The 27,495-nt window shown below is 41.8% G+C and overlaps 1 protein-coding gene across 15 annotated transcripts in view; it reads right to left on the bottom strand.

The window, feature by feature from the left end:
- AKAP13 (A-kinase anchoring protein 13) overlaps nt 1–27,495 on the bottom strand; it is a 207,328-nt gene that overhangs the window by 12,385 nt on the left and 167,448 nt on the right. For 12 of the 15 annotated variants that reach the window (XM_058846593.1, XM_058846592.1, XM_058846596.1 and 9 more), the window contains 18 exons: nt 24,967–25,092; nt 21,136–21,178; nt 19,865–19,970; nt 15,328–15,499; nt 12,026–12,093; nt 11,505–11,571; nt 10,213–10,348; nt 9,152–9,264; nt 8,448–8,594; nt 7,620–7,870; nt 6,864–6,989; nt 6,641–6,758; nt 5,895–6,143; nt 3,689–3,765; nt 2,165–2,346; nt 2,001–2,083; nt 1,496–1,675; nt 619–783 (listed from right to left, as the gene is read on the bottom strand). In XM_058846593.1, the coding sequence (XP_058702576.1) occupies nt 619–783; nt 1,496–1,675; nt 2,001–2,083; nt 2,165–2,346; nt 3,689–3,765; nt 5,895–6,143; nt 6,641–6,758; nt 6,864–6,989; nt 7,620–7,870; nt 8,448–8,594; nt 9,152–9,264; nt 10,213–10,348; nt 11,505–11,571; nt 12,026–12,093; nt 15,328–15,499; nt 19,865–19,970; nt 21,136–21,178; nt 24,967–25,092 (2,409 nt within the window). The remainder of the gene's footprint in view (nt 1–618; nt 784–1,495; nt 1,676–2,000; nt 2,084–2,164; nt 2,347–3,688; nt 3,766–5,894; nt 6,144–6,640; nt 6,759–6,863; nt 6,990–7,619; nt 7,871–8,447; nt 8,595–9,151; nt 9,265–10,212; nt 10,349–11,504; nt 11,572–12,025; nt 12,094–15,327; nt 15,500–19,864; nt 19,971–21,135; nt 21,179–24,966; nt 25,093–27,495) is intronic. The other 3 variants (XM_058846601.1, XM_058846603.1, XM_058846602.1) reach the window with 1 other exon arrangement.

Genomic DNA, 27,495 nt, shown 5'->3' with positions numbered 1-27,495 from the left:
TGAGACCACAGAGAAAGGAATTTGAGGACAGGGAAGTTTCTGATGACTAGAGCAAAGAAAGAGGGCATTGGGAAGCAGCCAACTATGCAGCTGAAATAAGTAGTCACGCATTTCTTTGGGAGAGACTTAATTGGAGGAATAATACATGCAGATGTAGGTGGAACATAAATGCATAGAGAGCAGGGACAGGGGAGAAGGTGTTTGATTCAGCAATATCCACATCCATTTGTAAATGCAACAGCATCAAGCTCTTACTGGGAAGAAAGGTGAAGAACAAAGAACAGACCTGTAAATATTGCAATAACATGAAGAAACTAATTTATTGAGAAGCTAAATGCTTTCATGTGGCACGTAAGTAAAATAGCAAGTATTACTCAGAGAGAGCACAGAGAGGAGGGAACAGTTCAGATGTTTTAACTCTCACATAGCCACAGGTTCTCAGCTACCATCAACCCACCTGTACATAGGCTTTTTTACCTAATCTGTGATTTAATCTATCAACTATTGTTGGAGAGGAGCTGTGAAACCCAAACCACTAGCTGAAGTCCTTCTGAAGTAAGAGGATATGATGATGTATATTATTAACAAATTCTGATGTGCACACACAGAACTACTCACCCTTGGAGGCATTCATCTGGTGACTGTCAAATCCTCCAAAAGTTTCAGCCCTTCTAGGGAGTGAGATGGGGCCAACCCCTCCCTCCTGATCCATGGCAGTGCTGCTGACCTGCTGTCCAAGGGCAGTGCCCAGGCTCCTGTTCACCAGGTCTTGCAGTAATTCAACTGATAAAAAGCAGCAATGACTTTGTTAAAGCCCACCTCAGGTTTCTGAGCTATTTTCATCCCTGCCTGAGCTCAGATCAGAAATTGTTTGGTGTACAAAGAATCTAGGTTTCTGTGACAATCACATGAACAGTACACATTGCCCCTGCAAAAACTCACTCTGACCACTTACTCCAACTCTTGCAGCTCTGCACAAGCTTACACCTTCCTCTCTTCCCTCAGGCAACCTCTGACAACACCATTTAGTAATTTCAGCCTCTCCAAAGATCATACTGGAAAGTAACTGGAGTTTCCATCTCCCCTTGCCTTTGTCAACAACTGCTTGTCCCTTGCAGGCACCACAAGCTCCTGCTGGAACCCAAACCCCACCCTCATATCTTGCTGAGACTGAAGAACAGCAAAAGCCTGGATGGTCCAAATTTCTGCCAAGGATAAATCCCATGTTGCTCCTGACCCCAAAGCAGGTCCAATGCATGGTTTTCTTTGTGCTGACTTTCCTGCCCTCTTTCAACAACCCCAATATCTACTTCCTTTCCTGATCCTCATGACCTTCCCCTGAGACAACACCATGAGGCACAGTTTCTCCTTATCGTGTTATTCTGACAAAGACAAGACATCCCCTGCAAAACTGGTGCTTGAGAACTGATGCCTTCACTGAATGTAACCAACTGTAGTTGGTTGCTATAATTTACATGTCACATGACTGGCTCACCTTCATTTATTGCACTTTTCATGATTGCCTCTCCTTTTGGAGCCTCTTCTGTTCTGGATCTGAAGAGCAGCCTGGAGCTTGGCGTCTCCTCCTGCACAGAACTGTCTGCCATGTCCTGGAAGATCTTCGTCTTCTCCTCCAGCAAGAGCAGGATCTGTTTATCCTTCTGCTGAAGTTGTTCTGTGGGGGTCAACAGAAAACAGGGATGAAGACAGAAAAGAAAAGCTTTGACAAGGAAACCTGAGCGATTCCTGAGCTATTGGCCCCATCTAGTGGAGCATGACAATATCTGCTGGGTTTGGCAGCACGACAATGCCCTGGGCAATCTGGCACAGCAGGCTCAGAAAATAAATAATGCAAGGAAGGCGAGCTGCAAACCAGGACTGCAGTTATTCTGCTAGGTGCAGGGTTGAGAAAAGTCACAGTTCAAACACAAAACCCAACCCAAAAACTCCCGTACATTTTTCCACAATGGCTCCCCAGCTCTGTTCCAGGCAGATTTTACCTTTCAGTCCTCTCACTCTTGCATCAAACAATTTCTTTTCCAACTCAGACTCACACGGGACTCCTTCATCTTCATCTCTATCCCTGGACAGGAGACATGGCTCAATTACTACAGCAATACACCCAGTGCACCCCCTGCCTCACAAGAGCAGCTGCATGTCTTACATGGTGTGCACTGTGTCCTGAATGATCTGTATCCAGCCATTGCGCTCTTCTTTGGAGCTGGCATGGACTTCCACCATTTCGGGGTCCTTTCCACCCATGCTGATCAGGAACAAACCCTTCTCTTCATGAGCTACTTCTCGTACGATCAGCTTCTTCAGAGAGATCACTGTGGATTTCTGGTCCTTCAGATGGAAAGAAATGGATGAGGAGGGTGACCAGAGCTAGCTCCCAGATTTAAACTAGCATAGAAAAGGTCCCAATAAACCATAGTGCTACATCTCTCAGGTTTGTAAACGTTTTCTGAACATATTGGCTAATTAAAAAAAACAACATAATTTCAATGGGGTCAAACAAAAGGGATGGGTTTGCTTTCCTCTAACAGTTCTGTAGGAAAAGCAATTTTACCTCACTCCATTTCAAGAAAGAACTTACTTCAAATTAACTGTGGTTTTGTAAACTGTACCATATTTTGCTCTGATCTCATTTCCTGCTAACCACACTCCCCCTGTCATTAATATCACAGCTCCTTACACTTGGTGCAGCTTGCTAGCCTGCTCCACACACAGGATCTTCACCATCTCTCTCCAGGATAAAGTCTTATCTTCAAATCCCACAAAACCTCTGCTGTTCTCAGACACTCACAGATGACTCCTATGTGAGAACTCATGTGTGAGGTGATGTTCACCATGTGCTATGGTCTCTGTGTCATCAGCCTGCTGGGTTACAACGTCCCCAGGCTGCTGTGTCATCTGCACCCGAGGCAGCCCCTTTGTGCATTGTACCACGCGCTCCAACTGGGTTAATCCGCTTCACTAGCAGGACTTGTATGCAAATCAGCTTCCCCTGTGTAGGGCACTGAGCCCGTGCAGAGGGTTGGTGGAACTGGAATAACAAATTATCAGCTTTCAAAATGCTCAAAGAGTGGAAAGGTCACAAGGTTTAGCCAGTCGAGACCGTGCCTGGAAGGTACAGCCCAGCAGACTCCATTAGGCACCAGGTTTTTTTTAGGAGGTCAATGTGCCCAGCCCTTTTTGGGGGCCTGCCCTCAAACCTAATGTTTTTGCTCCTTCACATTACAAATATATTTCTCTGACATTTATTTTCATGTTGTTCAGTTGAATTTACTGCCCTGGCATTTCACCTCGCTGCCCCCCACAGCAGCTCACAATGTATTTGGACATTTCCTTCTGCTGAGGTTCATTTTTACAATGTTTGCATTATCCCCTCACCCCCTCCCAGCCCTGTCACTGCTCCAGTGTGCACAAACTGCAAAGCACAAGTGTTTCAAGTGACAGGCAGGTTTTCAAGGCCAATTATCAGCTGTGCCAAGGCGCTGCAGGAAGGGGAGGTGGGGCATGAGGACATGTTTTCCCATCAAAAAGAACGGAGGCTGCTCAGCAAACAAAAATGTTCCGAGCAAGAAAATTAAGTTGTTTAGCAGGCAATTATTGTCTTTGCTGCACAACACAACATCACGGGTCTCTCACATAGAAAAGTAAGAAGGAAAAAAGGTTGAAATCTTACCAGTGAGGCAAAGACATATTTCTGGTCCTTCTCCTGAAGGAACACGAGCATGTCAGAGAGGAGAACAGCCTGGACTTCTGCAAAAGAAGAAGCACAGCAGTGCAGTACAACCACACAATCCACCCTGGAACAGATTTCTTGTAATAACACCAGCACTGGGGAACAGCAGGGCTGGTTTTGCAAATGCTGGAAGCAGGATTAACCTCCCAGTTGGCAGGAGGAGCAAGGGCAGTTCCTGGAGATGCCAGATCAGGTTAGTTCTGAACCAGCTTTGCATTAAGCAGGACACATCAGCACCTGGGCATCCTGCAGGATTTGCTGTCACCCACTGGAGCAGGGGTGCTCCTCTCCAGCCACATGCTCCCTACCAGTTGAGACATGGGCATAACAGTGAAAGCCACAGACATTTATTCAATAGCTCTGTTTTCTCAAACAATCAATATTTCAGCCCTCAAGCAAAATATCTGCACAGGAAGTTTTGGTTTTTATGGTTCTCTTGATGAGTGGTTTGCAGGGTGTAAATTATCGTGCAATAACAACATTTGTCAGCTGCAGTTTCTTTCCCAGGAAATACTGACTTCAGGAGCCACCAGTAATTCTGCTCTCAGACAAACACAACTCTGAAGGGAGCCTGAGTGAGACACAGGACCTGGCTTTCTTTCACGGGAGAAGGAAACACAACCTCAAGCCAACAGAGGATTTTAAATCAGTCTTTTCCCAGAGTACACGTAGAGCCTTCCAAGTCTCCTAATAACATATCATAAAGTTGCACAGCAACTACCAAGTGTAATGCCCCACCCAGACCCCTCGGTACAAAGAGGTTTTGTGTAATGTACTTGGGAAATCTTGTGACAGAAAGGAAGCAAACCAAAAATTTAAATCATCCCATGGGTAAATCCTTCCAGTCTGTTTTGGGAAGACAGAATCCATTCCAGATAAAAGAACCACTAAACTTTAAGCAAAGCTGCAAAATGAAATCCAGGCTCTGGGAGGCTTTCAGAAGGTGGCATTTGACTGCCTTTTTCTCTGTTCCATGCACTTTGCAAGAGGGGAAGTGCTAAAACCCTTAAACAAAAGCTCTTCCTATAATTTTTGGTACCCCATGTCCAATACCACAAAATAACCTGAATATATGAATGATCTACTCTCTCCCTGGGTCTGCAGCCTGCCTGCAGGACCTACTTTCCCTGGGAGTTTGCAGTACGGACATGTTTGTGCATTTCTATGACTAAGAAATGCAAATGGAGATTGTGCTTATCACAATTTCACAACAGCAGCAGAACTTGCTTCATCCACCATCTAAAGGCAGTAGTAGTCTCGGGTGCCTAGAAATCATCTGTAAACTTCCTGCTTCCAAAACCTCAAAATAAATCATACCCTGCACAGAATTCCATGTTATCACCACCTCCCTGCACAGCAAGGCATCAGGCTCCCAGGCCCCATTCATACCCACAGACCATAATTTAATCAGCTAATGCTGCAGGGAGGAAGGGAAGCCCAGCCTTCCTGCCAAGCCTGAGGCACTGCTGCCATGGTCCCAGCTGAAAGATTCCTTAAGAGATTTAGTGTTTAATTCAGTGGAGAACTTCAGTGTATAGCACCTTAAAAAAGCTACTTCCACCTGATAACAAACAAAAAGCAACTCAAGAAAACACTGACCCAACAAGAAGCAGCTGCAGGGACACCAGAGTCTCTCCTGAACAGTTTGTGTCTACAGCTCAAGAGGTTCAAGAGCAACAAATGCCTGGGACATCTCCCTGGATCCCAGTGCAACTGGGATGATACTGCTGCAGACCTGCCACAGCCCTCAGAGGGAAGGAAAGGCCTGGGAAGTTGAGGCTGGGCTCCAGATTTAGCCAGCAGAACTCCTGGAACTGTGGCACAGGCATGGAGATCTCACTCCATGCTTTGGGCAACTGCAGCCCCCGTGGTGTCCTCCTGGTCCAGAGCATCCCAGAGCAACTCTGCTCCTTGGCTGACACACTGAGGTGTCACTGCCATCCCAGCCCTCAGCAGGCACACAGTCACCAGGAGGAAAAGCAGCTCCAGAACCCACACAAGAAACTGGAAATGCAATGGGGAGTGGGGGTACAATCTATCAAAGCAGAAGAATGAATCAAGGGTGGAGACACCAATCTGAGGACTAATCCTACACCCAGAGAAGATGAGCTGCATCCTTCCACAGCAGAAGACAGGACAGTCTTACCTTTTAACCGGCCAGCTGAGTTTTTTAGTGAAACAGGCCCATCTCGGATGAGTTTCCGATGCCTCAAGTCCTCTCTTGCAAACATCTGGCCACTCTTCATCCTCATGATGGACTTGCTGTCTGTCCGGTTGTAAATATCCCCGAGACGCATTTTCTTTTCATAATTGCTGACTTTGCTATTGACTGCAGCAATCACATCTTTAACGAGGTTTAATGACTGACTCAAATCTTCATGTTCCACTTCATTTTCTTTAAAAAAGAAACATCTCAATTTGAGTTTGTCTGTCTAACTTCCCAATTTTACTTCCTTCCTTCCTCTTCTCCCAAGTTCCCACATTATAGCTTTTTAATACTTATATATTTTTCCCCCTTAAAGAGAGTTTCACAAAACCTTTTACATATACATGGTTGAGGCTGGAGAATACTTTGCATATAAGACAGTAGAGATGAAATGAACAAATTAACTACTTATTTTAGCCAATACCAAAAAAAGGAAGCTGGGAGACTTTGGAGTCTAGGCATGTTGCTCCATAATTAGCTACAGCTAATTTAGACCTCTAGCAACTAAATCAAGGTCCCTAAACAACTAATCCTAATGGAAGTATGGAATTGAGTTATCTTGTTGCAGTGATGTGAGACAACAATGACTGGATTAGCTGGTAAGAAAATCTGCTTCAGCTGTAAAGGATCCAAACTTCACACTGGACAAACAAATACGTGCTGAGAATAGAGGAACTGGTCCCTACCTTTGGTGTACTGCAGTATCCTCTGCAAAAGGACCGGGTACTTTGTGATTCTCTGTGTTACCAACAAGATACATTCAGGAATCCCCAGACGCCTCACCAGGGAGCTGCTCATTTTCTTCTAAGGAACAAAGATTAAAAGTTCAGTTCTGCAGCAAAACACTCTGCCAGAGTGCAAAAGGTACACATTTTTTCCATCAGCTACATCAGTCCTGCCAGGTCCTACCTTGACAAATGCCTGAAAGCGCTTGTCCTTTGAGTAAAGATCTTTGAAGTAATTGACAGCCTCGTTGTGATGCCCGCAGAATTTGCCGTATGTTTTCTTCATTCGCTCAGCGTTCTCCCCAGAGAACTGCAAAGAATGGGACACACAGCTCCAACCTGCCCTGAACTCCTGGGGTGACATCCCAGCAGTGCCTGCCACACTCTCAGAAGAGCTTGATGAAATCAAATTAGTCCAAAGCATGCTCGACCATGCAAGCAGATCTCTAGAGAGTAAAGAGCCAATTTGGGGGCTTCACTGAGCTCACACCTACAGCAAAATTGCAACTTCACTCCCACAGCTTAAAAGCCAACCACAAAAAAAGTCAAGACAGACAAAAAGAAGACAGAAGCTGTGGAAAGTAAAAAAAGAAAAGTAAAATGACCCACCCTGAGTTAAACACCAGGTCAGTAATGCAGCCAATAAGTGCACTGGGCATATTTTGCTGTGAACTCCTGCCTACACTCCAGTCTGTGATCAAACTGGCTTGTGCTTGTCAGTGAACTCTTTTCTTTCCCACATAATGAACTAAATTAATTTTCAACAGCGGACCTTCCTTTGAAAGAGAAGAAGTGCTTGAAAAAGTAGAGGCAGAGATTTATGTGTGAAGACTAAAGGTGCCATCAGCTGTGCTTATCTGACAGGCACAAACAGGAGGGAAGGAAAAGCATCTGGCTTCCAGCTGCATTCTCAGAACTGCAAACATTTTCCAGCACTTACTTGATTCACTAGGATGTCACCTATCCTCCTGATAACAAAGTTCTTTTCACTTTTGTCTGCCAGTGACTCCTTTTTCCTTTCCAGAATCCTCTGGAAAAACTGACTGTGGATGTGCAGCAAGTTTTCCAGGCAGGGAAAGATCTTGTCCACAACTTGCTGATCGTACTGCAGTTCCTTTAACATGGCTGCACTGTACACATCGTTCATGATCTTCAGGGTGCGGACGTGGTGCATTTCCGTCTGCATTAGCTCTGGATAGGATGAGGACAAGAGTTCATTGGTTACAGCACAAGGAAAAGCTGCCATTAGAAAGCTTTTCCATAACTGGCATTCTCTAAGTGGCTTCAGAAAACTTCATGTCAGGAATTGTAACATCAGTCAGGAGTTTCATGTGTGAGAGAAATAGGGGGGAAGAGGTGTCCCACAACAGAGAGCTTTGGATGTTGCTGCTGGGGTCTCTACCTTCAGCCCTGGTATCTTCTCCTTCCTAACACCTCCCTTCTGCCATACAGGATGGCTCCTGAATCCCTCAGGAAGAGACTTCCTAGTTAGCTGCTTGTGCTGGAACACAGTTTCAAAGTCATAAGCAGACAAATAAGGAGAGGCAATTTCTGGGGTTTTTTGATGGCTTCTGAATATGTGAAATGCAGAAAGGCAGCTTTCACAGAATAAATTACATTTCTAGGAACTTCAAGACTGAGAGCTTGGCTTTTGAGGAAACCAAAGCAATGTTCCTATGCACAAGGCTAAAGCTTCCCAAACCCATGCATGTGAGTAGATCAAGGAGCTGTTTACAGTGAGTGAAAAGTGAAGGTGCAGATGTCTCACCGTAAATCACATCTTGCCGTTTGACAACATCTTTGTACTGCTGCTGCAGGAACTTGCTGTCCACTACTTGGCTCCAGGACTCTGCCTCCAGCTGCTTGGAATCTAATTCCAGGTCTCCCATGAGCTGTCCTTCATTCATGTCTGCACCTTCACAAAGCAATGTAAGTGCCATTAAGATGTGGGTAACTTGTTCCATTTGAGATTCCTGTCTAATTATTTAGGTTTAGGTTTTGTCAGTCACACCACAGACATCACACACATTCTCCTTTACTGACACAAATAATCACATACCACATAAAGACTAGTTATGAAAAACAATTGTAAAGGTTATTTCCTAGTTTCCCGTTCATCATTTTCACAGAGATCAAATTCTAGCTCAGATAATGTATTCTTAATCTGCCATGAAACGACATTGCAGTTAAATAAAAAAACACAACAGAAGAGGAAATATTTGTCCCTGAGCTAAATTCCAAGTAACTCAACTGCAACTGAAACCTTCTAAATGTTTTTCCATAATTCAATGAGCTAAAGAAATTACTATGTGGGGCTTTGATTTAGTTTATCATACTAATATTCTGAGATTAAAATAAATGCACTTTAATTGTCCATTATAAAAGAAGACAATTGCTGAAAATGGATTTTCTATTTCTGGGAAGAAGCACTGAGACCTTCCTTCTCCTATAAATGCCATGGAGATCTCTTACCTTCATCAACCAGTGACTCCATGGACTCATTAACCCGGCTGATTTTATGTAAAGAGTCTGTTGACTGCGACAGGAATTTCCAAGTGTGTATTAAGTTGTCATCGTTCCCAACTCTGCAGAAAAACAGAACACAGAATATTGTTTATGACAAAAACCCAGCCAAATGTACTTTGAGATAAGCAGAATAAATGCATTTTAAATATGAATTGAAAAACAAAGCCAGCACTGCACGATTACGTACAGAAATGTGCTTTTATGAGTTGTTTACTAACTACCCACTGGAGCTTGAGAAGCTGTAAGTGCTACAGTTGTGAGTGACGATGCTTTCCACAAAGAACCACTCCTGAGGTTTTATAGTTTGGATAACACCATTCCAGTCACGTCCCATCCTCACTGCCCTTGAAGCAAACAGTTTGAAAAAATACAACACCAAAGGCTATACAAGAGTCCTTATCACTAGCTCTGAGAAAGATCAGAAAATGGACTGAAATTAAATTCCCCATGAATAGCCAGGACATCCAAACTGCCCAGAATATGCCAGTCCCTGTGACTGCCACACATGTAAAACTGCTCAATATGCAAGTACAGTAGGAAACATAAAGTAAATTTTCTTCTGTGTTTTCTTGTAATGAATTATGCATAATACAACCTAAAACCAGGAAGACTGCAGTTCTGTGCCTTCACCCTCTTGTTATGGACACGAAAGTTAATCCTATACCTGAGCTGCAAATGTGTGCTTGCACAGTGTCTGGCCCAAGGCAAGGGAATTTCTTCCAAGGAGCCCAGAGTATCCCTGTGAAGTGGCCTTGAATCTACCAGGCCAACCCAGCTGAGCCTCTGAATTCCTGCCATGGCTAAACTCGCTCAGACAATCAGATTGTGCAGAAGACAACCAATGGTATCATACAGAACATGGCTATCTCTCTGCTTGTGATCCCTTTTGCCCCTTTAACACAAGTCACCGCACGTGAGCTTATTTTTAGTGAGATCTGGATTTCTTTACCTCAGCAGAGTCAGATAACGCACACACACAGAGCCAGGTGTGCAGGGAGGAAGCTTACCCTGCAATGTTCTGTATGGAGACACTTTTGGAGAGTGCAGTGGGCTGCTGTGATCTCCTGTTGTTGAAGGTGGAGGTGACGGTGCTTTCATCGGGAGCGAGGATGGCGGAGCGCGGGCGCTCCTTCGGCTGCGAGCCTGGAAGGGAAGGGTGGGAGAACAGTCAGCCCATGCAAACACCTTAACCACTCCTAACTGGCATGATGACAACTTAAAAGGATCCAGACCCTGAAATTCACTGCCTTTTATTTCTAGAATCATCCCCAGGGGATGTTAGGAGCAGCCTTAGGAAGGGAAGACCATCGATCCCTGTGCAGAACTCGCTGCACTATGCTTGAAATACCCAGGTGGGACCTGCAACTCCAGAAACACATGTGGGAAACTGAATTTAACTGTTTTGATAATTAGTCACATGTCACAATCCACCCTGCTGCCTTTTTATTTCCCTGGGTCCATAGTCACATAAATCTTGCTGTTTCTGGTCAAACTTTTTAAGATAGGTTTCTCTTATCAGTATGCACCACAGAGAGATGATAATCCTGATTTCATTATACCATCACATACCTTTAACTAATCTGGTCATATTAATTCCAGATTTTTTCTTCTTCAGATGCATTTCTGCTCTCTGGAGCAACACCTCTGAACTCCATGATAAATACCACAGTGATTACAACTATTATATAGTGTGGTTCCATAGAAGCTATCATTTATCTTATCAAAGCTTATCACTTAATCATATCAAATCATGGCCCTATAAAACCAATCTGGGCTATTTCACACCTGTTATTTATCCTTGGTCACACTGGGTCACTCTGCAGTTCAGTGTGTATCTCAGCAAAGTCAGGAACAGTATTCCTCCTACTCAAACTTTCTATTTTGCCTACATCAAAGCCCAAGACTAATTAAAACAAAAATAATTTTGTTTTGAATTCTCTCCACTTAATACTTATAGTTGGATTCTTTCCCATGTCAGACACCCATGGACTTCATCTTCCATTTTGTGGCCTTATCAGGTGTAGGCATTCAGCAAGCTACAACAGACAAGTGCTTTTTCTAAATCTGAGATGATTTTACTTTTCCTTAAAGCTACACAGACACTGCAGAAGGGGGTGAACTCTGTACAACTTCAGTACAACTTCTGAAATCTCAAATATTGCTTAGCATGCACAGAGGATGCTCTAATCCCTGCTTGGTTAAAAGCTTATTTTTCATAATATCAAGTATCAGTTGTCAGAACAGTTAAGAACAGCAGACACAGACCACTCCCAAAGCAGAGGGAAAGAAGTTGTCTTACTTTTGTTTCTCATGGTTACTGTGGGTAATGAAGAGGTATCATGTGCCTGCAGCATCCCTCTCTGTGGCTGAAAGAAAAATGAAATTAATTTTACTTTCTTCCTCCCTTCCCCCAGAAGGTTGTGCCATATAACTAAAACAAAAAAAGCTATTTTTTTCCTATAGCCTTTCAGTGTATGTGTATTTTAAAATATTTTTCATTTGCTCTGAATGGAATAGGCAAAATAACGGATGGAGAAATGTGCAGCAAATACGAAAATGTGAAAGTGATGACAATACTGAAGTGAACTGAAATCATAATTGCACAAACATTATTTAACTTTTAGAAGCAGGTTCCTTGCATTTGGGGTAAACACGAAATCTGTGTGTTGCTCATAAAAACAGTATATTTAACAGTTTTCATTATGTGAAAGCTTCAGCACTGGGGCTGAAGTTCTTTACAACAAACTGGAAACTTTGTGGCATGTGGTAGAAAGTGTGTTACATATATATGTGTTCAGTATAGTAGATGAAATATCTTACCTTCATTTTGACCTTTGCACAAGAAGCAAAATTCTCCTTACAGCCTTTGTGAACAATTGCATTACAGTCTGTCAAAAACAAAACAAACCAAAAACCAATGAATTAAGAAAACCCCACAGAAAACAGGTCAGTTTTTGCTGTTTGTCTTCTGAACCGTTAACTTAACCTGAGACTTAAATTCTAACTTTTAAGGCATCATTGTAGTTTACAGAAGTAGCTACAAATACTGAGAGAGAGGCTGGTTTCCAGGATAATTAGCCCTTTTTTTGTTAATAACATTTCCTCACAGAACTTAACAGGAAATTCTGTTTAAAATTCAATGTAAGGCTGAGTAGCCAGGAGTCTTAGACTAAAGAAAAAAAAAGGAAAAAAAAACCCCGATGGCATTATCCTTCTGAAAGTAAGATGGAGAGCAGAAGCAGGAGACAGAAACAGAAACCAATTGTAGGGCCAGTATTTCTCTGAAAAGACAGATACTGTTCTCACCAAGACAAGGACTATGAGATCTAGAAGACAGGAAGGGGATGGGGAAATTCTTTTACACAAACTCAGACATCATGGATAAGATCTACAGGGCCCAAGTGCTGCTGTGCTGCAGGGTTACCAGAAAAGGCAGCAGGAGCAGCATCTGCCAGGGACCATGCCCGTGAGCTTGGGACTTCCTGCTGGAAAGTGGACTCGAGTTCTGGTCCAAAAGCACCACATTGACCAAGGCAAAAACCAGCATGCTTTAACACCACCCCTTGCTGCATATATGCCTGAGCAAAAGTTGGGTGGTTTGGTTTTGGGTTTTTTTTTTAATACCCTGAGTCTGCCCATGATCTCTGCCAGCAGATTTCTGGGAATCAAAGATTTCAAAGGTTTTTAAAACTGCTGGGGTTTTTTCTTGGGGATTTTTCATATGTGTTGAGAATTGGATTTCAGATTTTAACTCTTGTGGCAGATAAAAGATCACAGCTCAAGATGAGTTTTAGAAACTTAGAGAAAAATATTTCTACTCATTCATGACAACACTAACACAGATAATGAACTGTATTTTACATGTATGTTACACTGTGTGAAGTTCTGAATTATTTCTTGAAGCAAAAGAAAGGAAAAAATTCTATGTCCAGAATGACAAAATATGCTCAGATTTCTGGAATCTCTAACATTTGGGACAACTCAGTAAAAGCCAGTAATTCTGATATTTTGGCAGAGATAAGGGTAAGGCCATAGGGTGCTGCTTTTCTGACAATGTCTCACAATTTCCTGTGCAAGAGAACACAGAACAAAGCAACCTGAAAACTCTTGCAAAAACCCACAAGCACTGTAAAGTTTTCAGACCAAACAAGGAAGAGGAACAGAACCTGCTCCTCTGGTGCGTGAACAGAGGCAATGAGACAATTCAGAACAATGAAATTCACACTCAAGCCTTGAAAGCCTGAAAACAGCTCTTTAGTGTGTGTCATTTGGCAAAAAAATTGGATTTTTTAATGCTAAAAAATCTAGTTGTACAGACTTTATTCCTCCAATTCAACTCTTCAGCAAGCAAGAAACTGCTCTAACTCCTCTGTGTCAGTAGTATTAGTAACTAAAACCCCCAAAACCTTATTTTCTGCATCAATGATCTTTAAAAAAGTAAAAAGAAAAAAAAAAAAGACAGAAAGCTACTAAAAATTAGGCTTTTTTTTCTTGCCTATTTATTTCAGAGCATGCTCAATCTTTCAGCTTTGAGTAGATGTTTCAGGAAGGTGGGGGGCATCACTGAAAAGCTGAGATGTTTATTTAAAATAACCAGTGCTTTAAAAGGCATTAAAAGTCACCCATAGGTGAGACAGAGCAGCAGTGGTAGCAGCAGCCTAGAACAGCACAGGAATATCAGAGCCTGTGCTGCTCCTCATCCATCATTTCCAAAGCAGCTGAGGTTGATTTTAAGATGCAGTGGGAGAAAGAAACACTTGATGATGTGAGCTCTCAACTTAGGCCTTCATCAAACATTTTTTTATGACATTCATTTTCTGGCCAATGCAGAAAACTTGCAACAATTTTCCATTGTACCTTGAAAACAAGGAAAGAGCATCTGTGCTAAAACATATGATATTGTTGGGTTATTTTAACTCATTAAAGATTATTTAAACTTATCTTTAATGAGTCTACAGAGCGTAAAACTGGGATATATTTCATTTTCTATGTGGCTTCAGAACCTGTTAAGAAAGTCAAGTGGGGAAAGTGAGAGGATGAATTTGAGAGTTTGTAATTGTTGATGTTTTACATTTCCCATCAGGCTGACACAGAGCATGTCTCAGACAAACAACTCTGCTAAAATCTCTTTCAGGAAACTCAGAAGTGCCATTTGGGGTTGAGCTGGCTGCTCCCTCCCCAGCTCACATCCACCAGCAGGAACGGAAGGCTCCAGCCTGGAACAATTCCCACAGTCACTTTGACTCATTTCTAGGCTAGTGGAGTAAAAAATTACTAATAGTGAGGAGAGGAAAGCCTTTTTTCACTGAGCTATAGTGGGAAATGAAGTTTTTTGTCTGCATATTCTATAGCTTTGGGCTGCTGCATGAACCAAGCAGCATTCTGGTCTCAACCACACAAACACCACTGACCTTATCGAGCTACAGGCATGAGAAACTGTCTCAGTTAAGACAGTTGTCTGTATTTTCAGTATTTCTCAGATAAAAAATGAGAACAAAATGCCCAATCTGTCATAAAGCCTCAGTGAGGTTCCCATCCTGCCTGTCCCATGCTGCACGTCCCTCACATGCACACAGGTAGTTGTCATTTGACCTGTGATGCAATTTCTTGTACAAAGGGAGCAGAGGGTCAGTATTTCCTTTTTGTACCATGTGGTTCCCACTGTGGGTTCACTGAAGCGGTATTTCAGAGAATTAAAGCAATATACCACAGACAGGTGGGGCTTTTTTCCCCCCATTGGAAGCAGAAGCCATGATCCAAGCCAGCTGTCCCTGTCCTTTGTCCATCCTATCAAAGCACCTCAGCTCCAAGCCACTACATGCAGCTGAAATAACCAAAGTTCTCCTGACTGGTAGAGCCCAACAAGAGCTAGAAAACCCCATGGCCTGCTGTGATAGCTGAGCTCAGGCTTAGGAAAGAGGTTTCAGGACACCTCCATGCAGCCACGACTCATTTCAGTCCAGTTTCCACAAGGCAACACACTGCTCCATGAATCACTTATCTCCCTAAGTCTCCCTCCCACCTTACATCCTCATGCAAAAGGAAAATAAAGTGTAAGATTTGCATTTTCCATGCCAGATTCAATGTAAAATAAAAGGAAGGGGGGGAACCCCCTGACTTACTTGCACAGTAGTACGAATCCTTATTGAAAGGCTTCATACAGTGGTAGCAGGTTGCTTGGGCTACAACGGAGGTTGCAGTGAAGAGATGTCCATTCAACAGCTTCTTATCTTTTTCCTTCTCCTTGGAATCTTTGTCCTTCTCTTTAGTCTTCTCTTTATCTTTCTCTTTTTCCTGCCGAGACAAAATGACCAAAAGCCTGTTCACTTGGCAGAGGTCTCTTCCCTAGTTACAGATTGCTCAGTGTTTGCCTTTGGCACGGTGAGGATATCGATCGAGGTGCTCCTGAACAATGGCCATGTGTCTGCACAGCTCTCCCTTAAAAAAGCCCCTGTGGAAGTGCATTTACATACTACTGACTCACATGGGTGTCTCACCACTGCAGAAGTCTGTTCTGAAGGCACCTATTTCCTTCTACCTTTGTTTTATACTTGCTTGGTTCAATGACTTTACCTCTTTTCTTTCTCTGGGCTCTCATCAGCCTCCTCAGCACTTTAAATAATTTGTGTTAAATACAAATACCACATGCAGTGTGTATCAGACTTTCAACACAGTTAATTTTTAAGGCAAAACCATAAGGCTCATGATTTTCAACTGCATTTCTGATGGAGAACACAAGCTTCTCCTAAATGCCTCTACAGCCTTACTGCCAAAATATTTCCACCTCTGTTTTCCTTCAAACTAGCAACTTTTTAAACAGTTACATGCAAGCCCAAGTAACTACGTGAAGCTTTTTGGCAAAATGGATCTTTTACAAACTCTCGACCTACACCACAGAGAGGCTGGGGAACAACAGCAACACCATAAAGACCCTCTCATCTTCCACAAGCCACAGCTCAACATCTGGGCTACTCAGCTTTGGAACGATGACATGCACAGACAGCTCCTCCAACTTTTAGCAGAGATTTTGCTTCTTTTCCGTCTCTACCTTCGACAGAAAATGCTAAATACTAAAAATTTAAAATATTTTCCCTCCAGCCTTTCATGGATTTGGAATTCTTCCAAACAATTTTTAAAGGAAACTCCACAGAAAAACTCTGAAAAACAACAACTCCTCATCCTTCCCTGTACCAACCTACAAAACATTTATGATACAAGTCAGCTGCAGGTCTGTACTTTTAACTGTTAACTCCTTAACTGTCTACTTTTAACTGTTGCTGCAGATTTCCTGGCATCTGAAAGAAAAGCTTAACCAGAAACTGGTAAAGGCTTCTGTCAGCTTATCTTTGCATTTTGTTATTTATATGCCACAAGCCCTTTGTCTAATACTGTCCCAGCCAGAGTATCAGGGAGCTGCAGAGCTGCCCATGTGAGTAACTGCCATGAAGTGGCTTAAAGAGGGATGGAGCTCTGCAGCCACTGCAGGGAAACTGCTGAGCCCTGGATGACACTCACATAATGAGTAACTCAGCCTAAGGACTCCTCTCCCAACACATCCCAGGCAAAATGCCAGTGCTGGAGTCTCTCCCTGCAAAGTGTCATAAACAGAAAGTCTATTTACTGGCCCCAAATGCTGTTTTGTTCTGCAAATAAGCAAAACTAGGAGTATTACCATATGGAATAATCCTGTCTGAAGCTGAAAACCTGCCAGAAAGAGTCTGCATCACATCTCATCTCTGCCTCCTCTGAGCCATCAGCTTGGCTCACACCACCCCACAGAAACCTCCACAGCCCCATTTTCCACCCGCTGACCTGCCCATCTTTAACCATATCCAGCCTGGCAGGATTCAGGAACTAAAACTCTGCAGTTTAGGCCTGGGTTGATGGTACCAAGTTGATGCCTGGAGTTTTGCTCTACTGCCAAGCCATGTGAAGCTCCAGGAGAAAAGATCACTCTAAGCTCAAGCCAAATCTTGTGACTCTCATGCTTAAAGGAAATTTCCCATCCTATACTTTAAATCTACCTGAAGTTCACTGCAAAACTCAGCAATTCTGAAATCTAATTTTAATTTCAATTAAAGCTGAAAGGCCCCAGGAAAAACAGGAAATCAGTGCACCACTTTTAAGGAGGAAACTGCAAACTCCACACAAGGGCTGCCAGCCGCTCCACTGAAGGACAAGGTCTTACAATGAGATTTTTTTCAGTTTTTTCTTTTTTCCTGTGGCAGTTACTGGAACTTTATTTAAAGAAGGACTGTAGAAACAAGACTATTTCTGTTTTGCTGGAGCTGCCAGTGAGATTTGAAGCCAGGCTTCGTGGCTGAACTGATGTGCCAGAAGCAGACACCACGACAGGTACCGCGGCAGCGCAGGCACGCTGCGGCAGCGCATCCCGCTCCCCAGGAACCACACAGCTCTTACCTCCCAGTGCTTAAGTCCCACCAGCTTCACTGTTATCTGAGGTACTTCTGAGAATCTATTCCATTTTATCGACATCCTTCCCCTGGGGCAGGAGAGCTGCTGGCCACCAGGAGCTGCTCCCCACTAGCCCATGGCGATGCTGAGGCTGCAGCAGGGCCGGGAGGGGAGGCACAGCTCGGAGGAGTTGAGCAAAACGGGGAGGGGCAGGACAATTTCTGACTTCCTTAAAGATGATTTTAGCTACTTTGCTATTGCTTTCATCTTGCCCTACCTTAGCTTCCAGTGCTAAAAAAAAAAAAATCAAACCTAAAAACCCAACCCATACAGGCAGAAAAGGATGTGATTAATATTCTACAAGTCACAAGTCAATATAAGACTATTTTAAAAAGGGGAGTAAATCAAACACTCTGTGATGTTTGGGGTGCAGAAAGGTGAATTTTAACATACCTCAGTGTTGCTATGCAGCACTTCACCAAACAAAGTGCTGCAGAAGTTGCCCAGACAGAGAGGTTTTGTGTGCTTGAGCTCTTCCTGCTCTGCAGGTCACATATATTCCCTGTCTCCTAATCCTTTCAACTTGCAACTCCTACCATATATCCAGAAATGCTGCTGCTGGCACATCACTACCTTACTACCATGCAAGGCAATGAAAAAGAGAAATTACTCATGATAATTTTTATAATTTCTCAGAAACTCTCAACCAAAATGAAAAAAAAAAAAAAAAAAAAAGAAAAAAGTTTTTTTTATGTTTAAGACTTTGCAAATGTGAATCAGAGCACTCTGCTAATAGCAAGAGATTCACTGATAATCCCAACACCAAGTGCATGCCAGGCAGGGGTAAATTCACACCAACAGTATCCCCTCCAGTTAATGCTTTAAACATCCTTTTATTTTCAATGCTTTTTTACATAACTCTTCACATTTCTGAAAGAGCTGTTGCTGTTAGTAGGCTCAGATGTGCTTTATTTTACTTTATTTCATCTGAAAAAACTGCATTTCTGAAGGTCTGGAGATGAGTAAAACCAAGCTGGAAAGACACTGCAGCCTCCCTCCCTCCTGACAGCCCAGAAACCAACTTCCTGTGTCAAACTTCCTCTTTCAAGGTTTGTTGTTTTGTTGGTTTTGCTTTTAACTCTTACAGGTTTTTCTTGTCTATAAGGCTTCTAAGAAATCAGTGTTCCAACGAATTTTTTGGTCAAATTATTTAAATGTACTGGTGGAGCCTTAAAAATGTATGTAATGCAAAGATTTCACCATGAGCAGACAAAAAATTGTAATTTGAATGATATTTTGGCTTTTTTTTGGTAAAAGTAAGAGAGTTGATATGAGCTGCAATTTTTGTAATGCTTGTTATGGTTGGGATTTTGGAGCAACTCTTTATCAACATTTTCAGACACAATCATGAAATTAGAGCTTCTGTCAGACATGTGAATCATGGTGAGATTCAAGCAAAAATATCCAACCAAGCCAAGAAAATCCCCAAACATTTATTAACCTTCAAGGGACAATCTAAAGCAACAACAGCCCATTTACGTGAAGTATTTAGCATTAATGTAATTATTTCTGTAATCAATACTGTTCCCAGGAAATTCAGCTGTGCTGAGCAAGGCTCAACTTTCAGCAAATTAAATTCCAGGGTTTCAAGGATGGAGAAAAGGGAAAAATATAAATATTTGCCTAATTATGCACTAAAAGTCACTGTCTGAGCAACTTCTGCAGCGCACAGGAACTTTGTGGCAACCATAAAAAAATAATGAAAAGACGATACAGCCTTTGGCAGCCAGTCCCTTCTTATGGATCCTGTCCTTGTTTTATTAAACACCTCTCAGGTTCTGTAAAAATAAGACTCATTAATCACTACAAAGCTCTAACTCATGCCAGGGCAGAATTTATTCTCTCTGGGGAAATGAGTGGAAACACAGAATTATGAAGGATGGAAGAGACCTTTAAGATCATCCAGTCCAACTGTCCACCCAGCACTGTCACTGTAACCCAAATTTCAGACCCAACACTTGGCATTAATGAGCCTCCTAGAGTTGTCCTTGGGCTCAGTTTTGGGGTGCTAAGGTTTCCCACATAGCCAGTTCCTGTCACCCCACACACACTCCTGCCCTTACTGAAAAAACAGAACAGGGAAGGAAGAAAGTACAAGAAAGTAAAGAAAGTCAGAAAAAGACTTAAGCACAGAACTCATCTCTGCTGCCTATGGGCATTCCACAAATCACAAGAAGCACTTACTTTGCTCTTCTTGCTGCTGGACATTTTATTCCTGAGGTAGCTGAAGGTGCGGCTGACTTTTGTTACACCTTTACCAGCGGGGACACTGCTGCTCTCTTCAGATATGCTAAAATAAAAAAAGAAGATAAAAGTTTCTTTTATTTTCTTTTTCTCCTTCCCAAAGCAACTGTTAAATGGATAGATTCTTTTTAAAGCACATATGCATTTATTACCCAATACAGTCTAGGTGCTTTATGGTGTTTGCATCATAAAGCAGAAAGAGGGAAAGTGAAGACAAAGAAGGAAAAGTGAAGACAATGCCAATCTACTAATTTTGAGATAAATTTCAAGGAATCCTCATATCTGTTTTGAAGCAGGCCATGCCACAGCACCCTCTGCTGCTCCCCTTGTCAAATAACCAGGAACCATTACTGCTGTGAAGAACCATTTCCTTCCAGAGAAAGGCATCTAATGAACTCTGAAAAGGCAGTGAATGTCTTTAACAGAAACCACACTGTCTGCAAAGTCTCCCCTGAGAAATGAGAATACCAATATTAAGTAATAAACCACAATGCTTATGTGTATTAATTAGGGAATTTTTAGGATCCCAGATAATTTTTGCCAGTCTTTACATGCACAAGGTTATAACTTCTTCAGCTATGGTAGAAGAGTAAGGAAACCAGTATTGCATTAAAGGACATAGTCTGTTAATATTAAATACAAGACAACTCAAAAGCAGAACAGAAATACAAATTAAACCAAGGAGGAGAAAACAGCAGTGAGCAAAGGTGAAGAGCCCCCCAGTCACAAAATGAAGCCAAAGCTGTCAGTGGCACAAAGACGAGACATCCAGTACCACAAACATCCTTCCTCCAGGGAAGCACTCTGAAAGCCACCAGGAAGATTATCTCCTCTGTGCAACTTGCAAGGATGAAAAGTAACACACAAAAACACAATTGTTTTGGCCTTTGTTATAGAGAGATAATTAGTCACAGGGAGAAAGCAGTACTTTTAGTGTAGAATATAGCTCAGGGTAAACTGACACCCTGCAATAATGCATAATCTGATGTTATTAGCAATGAATAAACAGAGCCTTGTTAAGAGATGAGACAAATGGACTTTCATATTCTGTGATCTAAAATATTCTTCAGCCTTTAGAGATACGGGACTGATTTTCACAATTTCCGATTTCAGCTGAAGTGCACTGGTGCCAGGAAGGCTTTTGGGTGTCTGAGGCAGAGCCCACTGCAGGAGTCCCCCAGGAGAGACAGGGTGTGCCCAGGATACTGTACCTCTGCACTGAGGAGCCCATGGAGCCGCCCAACGACTGCGCACCTGCAAAAGATGGGAGGGGAGGGGGGTGACAGGTTAGACTGCAACCTTAGCCCACTGATTTCAACAAACACAGTTTGCATGTTGGGATGGTTCAAGAGGAAAGGGAAATGTTTTCCAGAAGTGGGTGTTTAGAACAGATTTCACGTGCTCAGGAAAAAGCCTGTTCCCCATATCCTTAGCTGCTCTCAAATTAGATGCTGAGGTGAAAGCCTGTTTAGTATTTTTATCACTCTTCAGTTATTAAGTGAAGACCGTGCAACTGTTAAACTTGCTGAAAAATCAGGGTGTCTGAATAAGAACCGTCAATTCAATGACAAGAGGTATAAATGAGAATCATTCTGACACAATGCTTTAATTTATACTCCACTAGAAAGGATCTATTGTACAGCACATCCGGGTTTCATGTATAAAACTTTTCTCCTTGATAAAATTGTAGTTCATTTTCCCATCAAAATCCTGAGGCACTTCATAAAAAGTAAGGGAAACAAGGGAAGCCTTATTCTGTTTTCCACAAAACGTTACCAGCCTGGGGCTTCGTCATGAAACACCGCTTGAGGAAAGGCTGAATTTCAACACGAAGCTGAAGCCCTGCCAGTGGCACCAACTCTCTTTACACAAGAAACCTGCTTGCACAACGCATTTGGAGCAGATCTGGGAGCTGACACCATTTACCAGAACCATCAAAGAATGCTAAAAAATCAGGATGAAATGATCCAGGACAGAGGGCTCTCTCTGAAGTAACTGGGCTTGCCAGGACTCCAAAAAAACCTTCAGACAAGAGCTGTTTGCAGCCCTATCTGAAGTTCAAGAAGCAGCATAACTGTCACCTTACAAGGCTCCTGCATATATACTGCAAGAAAAACAGTATTTTGGCTCAAATTCTCCTAATGCTAAGGGTGAATGCAAAAGAGCTACTTGCCATTAGAGGCAAAGATGGCCCTTTATCCAAAAGCAGAAAGAGCATTAGGAAAAATGGTGCATACAACACTAGGCTTTAAATACAGATTTTCTAACCACTGATTCAAGTGCCAAAAGCGTCTGAGACAGAAATATCATTTCTTCATATTGAGAAACTAAAATACTGGCCTACCCTGTTACCTAAACCCTGCTTGGAGAGCTGTGTTAATATTTCCCTTGGAAAATCTTTCACCTCATTAATGATTTATCCCAAATACACCAAAGTTAGTAATACTGTAACATGCATGAAATGAAGCCTACTATTCAATTTCCAATACTGATATTATATTTTTATAATATAAAGCTACCTAAGTGCCTAATAGGATCACACAAATAATTTACAGACTCCCAAATCCACAGTTAAAGCTCCAGTAACTCTGGTTCCCATTTCAGTTCCTAGTTTGCTTTTAATCTGGGTTAGACCACCTTTGTCTTTCCTTTTTTTTAAAGAAGATTCATCAGTTTGACTGGATTTAAGTATTTCACAAACTTTTTTTTTTTTCTTTGCAGTTAACATGAGAAATGTGAACAAACACTGAACCAAGAATTTATGAATGTTTTTCACTACCTTGAGAAAATACACTGCATGAGAACTACAATTATGTATCTTTATTTTTTACTTCAATAGTTGTTTCACCTTAAAAATGGGGGATTCTTGGTGCTGGCAGGCAAAAGGGATCCAGTGAAGAATTAAGGTCTGTTTATGATTTAATATTTTAGATTATAATATAACATCACATGATCAACACTGCTGCAAGCTGTAAACCCCAGGAAGACAAGCACAGAAAAAGACACATCTTCTCACCTTCTGATTTGTTTATGAAGTAGAAGAGGGGAAGGAAAGCTTATTTTCATAACCTTTTTGTTCCCTGTCATGACCAGGAACAAAACTGAAATCTGACTTCAGAACCCAGAAAAAAATCAAGTTTTTGTTCCAAAAGCCATAACTGATATCTGTGTCAAATGAATCTGGGCTAGCAGCCAAAATTTACTGTATTTATCTGAACACCTTTTAAGTACCAGCCACAAAAATTAATTCATATGGTAGCTAGACTTAAAATAATTAGTCCAGATCCATTATGCAGAAAGCAGTGACTGGATTAGGATGTTGAAACCAGCTTGCAATGCCTTAATGCTGTCAGTAATTAAACTTCTGTGGGTCAAGAAATCCAAAGGATTCATAATAATTCTCCAGCCATCTGAAATCTATCTCTTAAATATACCACCAAACAAACTTCAACTAATTCTCCATTTTCTAAAAAAAAAGCAGACATGGAGAGGTTGAGGAAGGGCAACTGAAATGCATGTGCAATCTCAGTGTTCACACATCCATCCTCTTATGAGAAACGAACCCTAAAGATAATAATAATAAACAAACTGGTCTGGGATTGCTCCATGAAAAATGCCCATGGCCAAAGTAGTCTCAGAAAGAGCTGTGCCTAAATCAACCTTTATAAAGTCACCACAGTATCCTCAAACATGTAAAGAAAACAATATCATTGTTTGAGACAGTATCTGACATTATCTTAAATGATCATCGTTAACAGGAGCACCGTCAAGGGAAAGAACTGGCTACTATAAATATCATCTAAAATTGTCATACCCTAACATGAATACCAGGTGTTGGATGCTTAAAACAAAAAAACAAAAATAAGTAATAATAACAGTAAAATGACCCAAATCCTTAAAAGAACAAAACTCGCCAAACAAAACAAACAAACAAACAAATAAACTCTACCAGAAAGTTTACCTAAGGATATTTTTTACTGTGGGGCATCATATGAATGCACAGCTGTGTCTTTGCAGTTCACTTTGTGGGGACCATGAACGTCAGTTTTGTTAAAAGCAGAAGAAAAGGACAGAGCAATGAGGAAGGAATTTAAACATGGAGGTGGGTAACTACACACCTGGGCAAAGAACTTTCCTGAAGGAAGGGTCAAACCCACAGTGAAGACCAGGAATGGAAAGGAGAAGAATTTAGATGTGTACAATGTGGATGGTATGGAGATTGCTTTAAATTCAGGAAGCAACCAAAATCTATTGGACTGGAAAGCAATTTCCCCCTTCCCAGTAATGACACAAGGAATGTGTCTGGTTTATTTCAACAGTCTAATAAAACATGCTTAAGAAATAGAAAGCATTTTGAATAATCTTTGGTAAGCCTATTTAACAAAACAAGAGGAGTCTAGATTACTTTAATTCAATCTTCTGCCTTGGTTGGGCTTCTTTTAGCAATGGAGTTTGCAGGGAAAAAAAGAGCTGCCAGAGAACTCTCACCTGATTCCCACAGAACTATTTTGATAACAATATCAGGACCTAGATATGAACACCTTGAGGATTTAACGTCTTTGACTGGAATTTGTGCTTTTTGCTTAGTGGAGGAACTGTGAAGTTGCTGTGAAGATTTTCAGAATTTAATAATCAGGGCTTCTCTTCCACTGACCAATGCATTCACTGCCACCTATGGAGGGCAAGGAAGTACCTCTTCTGCTAACTCCATGCCCTGCAACAAGCTCAAGGCAAGTATTTTGGTTTTAGTAAAAAGGTAAAGACTATTTGGCTGCTCATAGTGCCAGGTGATGATATCTGATCATCTATCTGACCAGATAAGATGTGATGGTGCTGATGTAGAAGATTCTTTGGGTAATAATCCTCTTAATTCTGCCGGTAGTTAGTATTCAGAGAGGACTAAGATAATGCTATTGGACATCATGCAATGGAAAGGGTAGTTCAGTGTTTGCAAGGCGAAATTCCAGTGTCTGAAGCAGAAAACCAGAGTTCTCTGTGTTTCCACCCATTATGGCTGCAATGCATAGAAAATTATTACTTACTATCCAACTCCTCCTCCTCATCACTGGAAGAAGAGCCAATAGAAAAGAGAGTTTTAGACTTAGGAATGAGTGGAGAGATGCTGAAGGAGAAGGAGATTCGTCTCGATGGTCGAGTCCGGCCCTGGGCTGAGAAGTAGGTTAACAGCAGACATTAGAGCATGCTTGAAAATGCATTTAATAATAAAAAGGAGAGGAAAGCAGCCAAAGCAAACTAAAAGCAAAGCAAAGGAAATGTCTGCAAAGCAGCTGGCTCCAGAAAGGCACAAGAAAACGAACTGAGAATGTTTAAATTCCAGAGGGTGCAGGTTTCAGAGGGCCCAGGCCTCACTGCATGCACAGCTCGAGTGTCAAGTCTTTCACTATTTTTGCTGAATTTTTTTTATAGGACCTCTTAGTGAAGAACTATAGGCAGTTACCTTTCCAAACAGAATACCAACAACAAAATGGATCTCTGGACAAAGGGCATCAGCTTCACTGAAAGAATTCAAAGTAGAACAACTCAAGATATCTGTTTGAAGGTGCTTTCTGTAGTTAAATGATACAGCAAAGCTACCAAATATTAACAAAGATAATTAATCTTAAGTGTTGACTTTATCTACCTGGGGAGGGTTCTTGCTACTTCTATGTCTAAAAAAAAATGAACAATGTTGATAATGTTATGCCCTTCAAAATTTCCAGATTTAAAAAGCAGATATTTAAGCTTCCCTTCTCTTCTTCCAAAATAAAACAGAAAAAACCAAGCATATCTTCTGCCTTCTTCTAAAATTTAAGAGTCCTTGTTTTAAAGAAACTGCCTAAACATGAGAAGAGCTCCACTACACCCTCTTCTGCCCTTGCCTGGAAGATGCCTACCAAACATAGTGCCAAACTCAGCAATCAGTCTGTGACATCAAATATCCCATCCTTTATTTTCATGAGCAGCCCTTGCTCAGCAGCAGCTTTCCAACAATTCTTTGTGAGTACATGGTCTCTGAAAAGAGAATTAAGAGCCAGCTAGCCATTCTTCACTGAAATAGGATTCCCAAAGGCCCTAAACCAAACCTTCTCTTCACAACCATCTCTTCATAACCTTCTCTTCCCAAAGCTTCTCTTCCTACAAGCACAGGTGGAAACCTCTGAGCGGTGAGCTGATGGCTGGACACTCACTGCTCACATGGTACATCCCTGTGTCCTCAGGAAAGGTGACTGGGACAGGGCTGAGGAAACCCTGCCCCTGGAACAGGTCTGACCTAGGGGTCCTGCTTAAGCACCTACATTAAACATCTTCAGCACAGTATTCAGGTACTTTTAAGTCATTCCATGGATACATCACTTCACTCGCAGAACAGGGAAACAGGATAAAGACTTTATCAGTGTTAAACTTCCAAGAGAAAGACAAAGCAATTATTTCCCTATTTGAATGTCCTTTCAGCCACAAGCAATGAGGGTTTTTTGCATGGCTGGTATCATACATCAAAACTGAATTCAGAATATAAAAACACTGTCCCAAGAACAGCCAATGCTATGAAAGCAATGCAAAACAAACTCCCCTGAACACTTCCTCCAGCCATTAGTCATAAATGCCAATTGCCTACAGGCAATTTGACTAAAATGTGCAGAGTTTTCCAAGTAAGCAGAACAACCCTAGAGGGACCCACTGAAAAGCATTTAGACTGAAGAATTCTTAGGAAGACCCATGCATTAGTTTTGTTTAGACTGCCTTTCAAAGGAGTTGTTCCAGTGTTCCAGACCTGAAGAATACAATTAGGCAACATGACTGTTTCTTCTGTAGTCTACTGTCTATTTAGACTAAAAGTCAAGATGAACAATAATACTTTACTGTAAATTGAACCACCTTCGCCAACACAGTTCAACTTCCATTTCAGTGGTTTTATTTATAGCAATTCTTGGCTTTATAACAGTGCTCCACACTGGAAATTTGCTATTCCAAGGCTAAAAGCATTCTTCCGAGCACTCCAGCCAACAGCTCTTGTGACCTCCCTCTATAAAATGCTGAAGGATTAACATTGTGAATGGCCACAGAAGCTCTTGGAACATCTGACACATCAGATGGAGTGTGGGCTAGGAACTTGGTCTTGGAAATTGCTCCTCCTTCAGCACACATGACAATAAACAGTAAAAATAGAAGAAATTCCTCCATATGTTTATTAATCTGGATTTAGTTTTTAAAGTTCTTGAGCACAGCATGTTGCTTTCTTCCCATTCAAACACATTTGAAGGGATCACAGGGTCATTTTTTTTTTCAACACCTACCACAAAGTTATGAAAATGGAATAAAGAACATAATTTGTCCTGGAATTCACTTCCATGTAATTCTTGCGTAACTCCTAAATGTCCTGCTGGAAAAACATGAACATCAAACCCAGGTGACACAAGGGAGTTTATACACCAAGACCTCCTTGTAACAGGCACTAAACTGCTTCACATGTCCTGTGGCCACAATTCAAACAGCATTGCTCCTCTTTCAAAGGGGAAGAATTGACAAGAATAATAGAATGGTCTAGATTGGAAGGGACCTTAAAACTCATC

Source organism: Poecile atricapillus, chromosome 11 (genome assembly GCF_030490865.1).
Source record: "Poecile atricapillus isolate bPoeAtr1 chromosome 11, bPoeAtr1.hap1, whole genome shotgun sequence".
Taxonomy (NCBI): Eukaryota; Metazoa; Chordata; class Aves; order Passeriformes; family Paridae; genus Poecile; species Poecile atricapillus.
This window is presented reverse-complemented; position numbering and strand designations above follow the sequence as displayed.